The sequence below is a fragment of the Setaria viridis genome, chromosome 7, assembly GCF_005286985.2.
Source record: "Setaria viridis chromosome 7, Setaria_viridis_v4.0, whole genome shotgun sequence".
NCBI lineage: Eukaryota > Viridiplantae > Streptophyta > Magnoliopsida > Poales > Poaceae > Setaria > Setaria viridis.
The window spans coordinates 9,487,452-9,493,451 of record NC_048269.2 but is presented as its reverse complement, the minus strand read 5'-3'; the positions used below and the strand labels follow the sequence as shown (position 1 = coordinate 9,493,451).

General features: G+C 40.9%; 1 protein-coding gene across 1 annotated transcript; it reads left to right on the top strand.

Annotated features, from left to right (window-relative positions):
• The first annotated feature begins 1,368 nt into the window (after positions 1-1,368).
• Positions 1,369-3,925, top strand: LOC117865614 (electron transfer flavoprotein subunit beta, mitochondrial). Its single transcript, XM_034749837.2, has 4 exons — positions 1,369-1,854; positions 2,883-2,963; positions 3,337-3,431; positions 3,575-3,925. The coding sequence occupies exons 1-4, from the start codon at positions 1,489-1,491 to the stop codon at positions 3,798-3,800; spliced, it is 768 nt and encodes a 255-aa protein (XP_034605728.1). The 5' UTR covers positions 1,369-1,488; the 3' UTR covers positions 3,801-3,925.
• Positions 3,926-6,000: the final 2,075 nt, after the last annotated feature.

Genomic DNA, 6,000 nt, shown 5'->3' with positions numbered 1-6,000 from the left:
GTGCGTCCGCCAGGTGGGGTTGGGAGCCTACCCTTTTATCCTGGGTGCTACCACCAACCGGGACAAAAGGTCCTTTTCCCAGTTTTCTTCTCCCGCCTGTTTTTTGGAAATGGATTTTATTTATCTTTTCACTGCATTTAATGATGAAAAACAAAAACCTTCACATATTTTGTACATGCAAAAATATATTTAATTAGCGAGTAAATTGACAATAAGTGTGATTTAGTCATTAATTCTATACCAGTTCATTTAGCCTCTAAAATATTTATTTTACTGCATCGCTGTGATCAAGAAATTATTCAATTAAATAATTTCAATGCGCAGAAAAATCCATATATGTATGTGGTTAACATTGTTCATGTTTATCTAATAAATCTTCACCTAACAAATTTAAGAACACATGAAATCATACATAGGGTAAATTAAAAATTGTATCAATTACTACACAAAGGTCATGTAAATTTAGCGCATTACAATACAACGTTGTAAAATTTTTTCTTCACGAAAGTTCCTTGATCATGATCGCGGCGATGGGAGGGGCAGGAAGGCATCCGACGTGAGCGGGCTAGGGTCCCACCTGAGCTCCGGCCGGCGCGGAGCTCTGGCGGGACACTAGCCCACCCGCTCGTGGACGGGTGGAGGCACGAGGGGGTGGCAAGCAGAAGAAGCACAGTAGAGGGAGCAAAGAAGAGCAGTTAGAGGTTGAAGATGAACACGAAGCGTTGGATGGCGATCGAACGGTTCAAAAATCGAGTGACAGCAACTCCTCTTTCACCCGGGTGATGGATAGACACTGATGTTTGATACTCGTATCAAACCGATCGCGATTTATAGAAGCTAAATCTTGTAATCAATTGTGGACCAATGATGATTCTTTTTGCATATGTCAAGACGCTTGATCTGATTTCCAAATTGTCAAGAGCTTTTTAATGTTGTTTTCATCGTAAAATATGGATCTCCTTTGAAAAGACAGAAATTGCTACTTGTTTCTTCTCTTTGGTGCTACTTTTTTTTTACAATCACTGGAGTATTACTGCCTGCATCAAATCAGCGAAGATTCTCGGCCCATACTGCTACGGTTCCCGTCTCTCAACTGACCGATTAGGCTTCGTTTGATATAAGATAATTCATCTTTTAGTTCATTTTCTACGCGATTCATATTATTAGTTTATTAGGATTACATTGCTGCCAGGTGCCCCAAATTCCTAAAAGTTAATCTGAGGTGGCAAGATTACTATATTAGCTTACAATTAATCACGCAGGCCGACCCAAAATACAAAAAAAAAAAAAAAAAAACGGAGCGGCGGAGGGGCCAAAGCCAAACTCGTGAGTCGTGAGTGGTGCGTGCTGAGTCAGAAATAGTGAGAGACTCGAACTCGCAACTGCTTCGCCAGCAGCTCATCAGTGCCCATCCCCTGCTCTGCCTACTCCCACTCTCTCAGTAAATAGAGATAGGAGAGAGGGGCCGCCGCCGACGCCGACGACGACATGAAGATCCTGGTCGCCGTCAAGCGGGTGGTGGACTACGCCGTGAAGGTGCGCGTGAGGCCGGACCGGACGGGCATCGAGACGGCCAACGTCAAGATGTCCATGAACCCCTTCTGCGAGATCGCCGTGGAGGAGGCGCTCCGCCTCCGGGAGGCCGGCGCCGCCGCCGAGGTCGTCGCCGCCACCATCGGCCCCGCTCACTCGGCCGACACGCTCCGCACCGCGCTCGCCATGGGCGCCGACCGCGCCGTCCACGTGCTCCACGACCCCGACCCCGTGCGGCCGCTCCTCCCGCTCGCCGTCGCCAAGATCCTCCGCGCCGTCGCGCTCCAGGAGAAGCCCGGCCTCGTCATCCTCGGCAAGCAGGTATCAGCTCGCTCTATCTTGTCTTGCGCCGCACTGCTATGGGTTTGGAGACTGATGAATAGGGTGTTCGATCTGAGTTGGAGAAAGGTATGGTTTCTAGATTGCAGTGTTAGGTGGGAGGAGAACATTGCAATTCTCCATCTTGGATCCAATGTGCTTGTCAGGCTATGTGTGGAATTTGTGGGTTGTAGGGTATTTGAGCTTTTGTGAACTTAGATTGATTCTTCTTTGTATTCTTTGACAATAAGATGGCGTATATGGGGTTGAAAGGCATATCTAGTCTGTTCTCGACTGCATTTGCAAAGTTTGGGTTTAGCTTAGTTGTTCGAATCCATGATTGCTTGCTTTGGTAAAGCTCTCTTCCTCATTCTGTATCTTTCACAACTGTGGTATGATAGGTTGCAGCTGAAGCCTGAATTTATTCAGACCTCTGTTCTGATTTCATTTGATTCATTGGGCTTTTGTTACCAAGCACAGGGTGTAGGATTTTGAGATGTGCGGATGCCCCTTATGCAATATACTTATGCTGCTATGCACAACAACCCTTGGTTTCCACTGTTGGAAATTCAGCAAATAGAACACCGACCAAAATGTATTATGTAGAAAACAACTGATTCTTTTTTCATATCACAAATAAATGAGGAAAAGAAATGAGTTAGTATCTTATTTTGTCTAGAATCACCAAGTTTACCTTTACAGTATATCTGCCGGTGGCGGATCCAGGAATGGGATTAAGGGGGTGCTATGTGCTGGTGCTGCTACATGCCATTGGTACCTAGAAGGAGGATATGACTTTGGGATTGAGAAAAGCGACAATGACCAATGGATATGAACTCAAGAAGAGAGAGCATGAGTTAAAATCAAAGAGCAATAATGCTCTGTCTATTCTAATGTTGTGAGCTAATACATATGGGTAATTTTAGTAATTCTGGCCAAGGGGGTGCTGCAGCACCCCCAGCTCGTGGTGCAGCTCGGCCCCTGATATCTGCTGATAGCCTCATGTTACCGAGTCTTTTCTTTGTAAACAGGCAATTGATGACGATTGCAACCAAACAGGACAAATGCTAGCTGGATTGCTTCAGTGGCCACAGGGAACCTTTGCCTCCAAGGTATTGTTGTTTCTTATTCATTTAGTGAGTAGTTAGTTAGTGAACTAACTGTGGTGCTGTTAAATTTTCTTTAGTTGCACTTAGATTATAGGAAGAACTTTTAATTCTTATGATTTTCAACTCCTATTGAACCCTATTTGATCCCTAGAAACTTTGGTTTTCTTTTTGTGGACTAATACGCGATCACCTCTTTGTTACCTTTTTGAATTCTAAAATTACTTTTAGAAAAAGAATTCTAAAGATTATTCTTTATTCTCATATATCCAATTGTGCTTAACTACTGGATCTATCTTTGGTTCATTTTCCGATTTCTTATGCCCTTATTTTGCTTGATAAAAGAATTGTACTCAAAAGTACTGTATTAATTTGGCAGGTTTTATTGGACAAAGAGAAACAAAAAGCTACTGTTGAGAGAGAGGTTGACGGTGGAATTGAAACCATCTGCCTTGATTTGCCAGCAGTGATCACGTAGGGCCCATAATACATTTCAATATGTTGTTTTCATTTAATTGTTCTATGTTGGAGAAGTAATAAAGAAACACTTCTGCACAATCTTTTCAGGCAACCTTTCAGAAATTGTATTAACCATTGATTTTTTTTCTTTGTTCCAGCACGGATTTGAGACTGAACCAGCCAAGATATGCAACTTTGCCGAACATAATGAAGGCAAAATCTAAAGTTATTAAAAAAGTTACCCCTGAAGAGCTCAATGTGGATATTAGATCAGATATGGAGGTCATTGAGGTCAATGAACCTCCGAAAAGAAAAGCAGGGATAATTCTTTCATCTGTCGACGAGCTCCTTGATAAGTTGAAAAATGAAGCACGTGTCTTGTAACAATCCGTATATTATATTCCTTACTGAATATGGCCTGGCGTTCATGTATGTAAGCTATAAAAATGTCTCTCCAGATGTTCAAGCCATTTGCCAATAAAAAATAAGGAAGTGTTTCCATAAACCAATTAAGATGCTATTCCAGAAATATCATCTGCTGAATTGACACCAGCAGTTCTGCTTTAAATGTTTACATGCTAAATTAGCTCTTTCTAAAGTTAAGAGGAATGCAGCACGCATATTTTGAATCAATTGGAGCTCAGCCAAACTGTTCGGGTGTGATATTGTGATACTGTGTAATGGTCAAAATTAAGAGGTCTTGTACATGAGCTAGGAAAATAATTGAACTTACAAAATAAAAAGAAGTAACTGAACTAGAAAAATATAGATACCATGTTTTTAACCCTTTACAAAACCGTTTACATCTAGTATGATAGCCGGGTGCCACATTGCAGAGTCTCCTGACTTTATGAGTTGTTTGGCTAATGTCTCAAGATAATTTTGCCAAAATTAACTAGATTTTACTGGTAGCACTTTCTTTTAAGAAAAATATAAGTGACAGGATCTCTGCCATTCAATTAATAAGATATCAAGTATAGAATCCAAAAATGCCTAATTGTAACTTATTGCAACATGCTATAATACCTTTGGAAACTGAATAAGGAATGCCACAAATACAAATAACTATTGCAACATGCATCAAGACTCATGCATATATGACGTTTTTGATAGTCTTAGCATGTTGAAACGATAAGATACGCATGTTACAACAAATTTAAATGTTACTATTTACACGGTTACAATGTCCAACTCACCTCGAACCTAGCAAATCTCATAAATAAAAGCAAAAATAAATCTCAAATACATCAAATTACTTAGTCCTCTTCCTTGGGCTCAACAAATCTTTCGTCCAAGCAGGGGCGGAGCTTCATGGCGCCCCCCCCCCCCCCCCCCGAAAATCCTTTAAGAAACACTTAATTCTACCATTTAAACACCAAATATAGCCAATCTGCCCCCTCCACTTGATTGGCCCCCTCTGATTGTGAAGCAAAGGTTCGGCACTGCATCCAAGACTCTATCCATGCTGTCCGACCCAAACCACCATCAGAAACATTAAAATCTTGCTAGACGTTCAAATATGGAACCTCGCTCCCTTCGGATTCATTTGGTCGGAGAGCAAGACAGGATGGAATGAATCCATCACCAGTTTTGAAAATGGAATGGTTCCTATTGTTTAGTTGGAAGGAGCAAGATGGTGAATCCATCCCTACTTTTGAAAATGGAATGGTTCCCATTATTTGGTTGGAATGATAAAACAATCCCTTTTTCGTTGAAAATATGTGTGGGATTGAATAATCTTATTTCATTGTCTGATGGCTTGTGTGGTCGCCATCTGTCTTTTGGTGAGGTTACCACCAATGACAACACAAGTTCAGCTAGTCCATATGCAGGCTGCAGCCAAAATCAACCCACGATAACACATATCAATATCACAGATATAATTAGGTGGTCTAATCATTACACGTATAACAAACCATAATTAACCCGTGGAAGTATGACACTCCACATGGATGCGGTAGCCATAACTATTCTTGACACCTCTCCAGGCCTTCAATTTGCTCTGATCTCAGAATGTTTTTCTTAGCCCATTGGCGTTCGAAGTCTTGAAATAGGTACCTTCAATTTTCTCTGATCTCAGTGTTTTTCTTAGCTCCTTTGATGTTCAATGGCTTGAAATAGGTTAGGACCGGAAAAAGTGCTTTTGCTTTTAGGTCAACACCTGGCATATCTTTGTACCATAGTTTTCCACAATTCTCTTTGGAACAATTAGACCCCATTTGGATCCTTGAAATTGAATTCCATTCAAACAATCATAATTTAGATATATTAATTAAGCTAATATAGTTGTACGTGAAATATATTTGTATATTTATATATTATTGTTAGTCATACAAGAGAGATACTTATGTGCTACACTCCTGCTATATGGAAAAGTCGAAGAACGTGTTATAAATTGCATATCAAAAACATAGCACGAGGATCTATAAAATCAATTTCCATCTCCCACCCCATACCCCATGAATTTAAGATAGGTTTATATGTAAACTTTGGAAAGTTGTGAAATACCACCTTCCAAGACAAATAGGCTCCTCCATTAAATAGTTCCAATTCCTTTATTTTGAAGGGATCCAAACGGGGCCTT

Coding starts and splice junctions, on each gene's coding strand:
- LOC117865614 (XM_034749837.2), top strand. CDS start 1,489: ATGAAGATCCTGGTCGCCGTCAAGCGGGTGGTGGACTACGCCGTGAAG. Junction 1,855..2,882: donor TCGTCATCCTCGGCAAGCAG/GTATCAGCTCGC, acceptor CTTTGTAAACAG/GCAATTGATGACGATTGCAA. Junction 3,432..3,574: donor GATTTGCCAGCAGTGATCAC/GTAGGGCCCATA, acceptor TCTTTGTTCCAG/CACGGATTTGAGACTGAACC.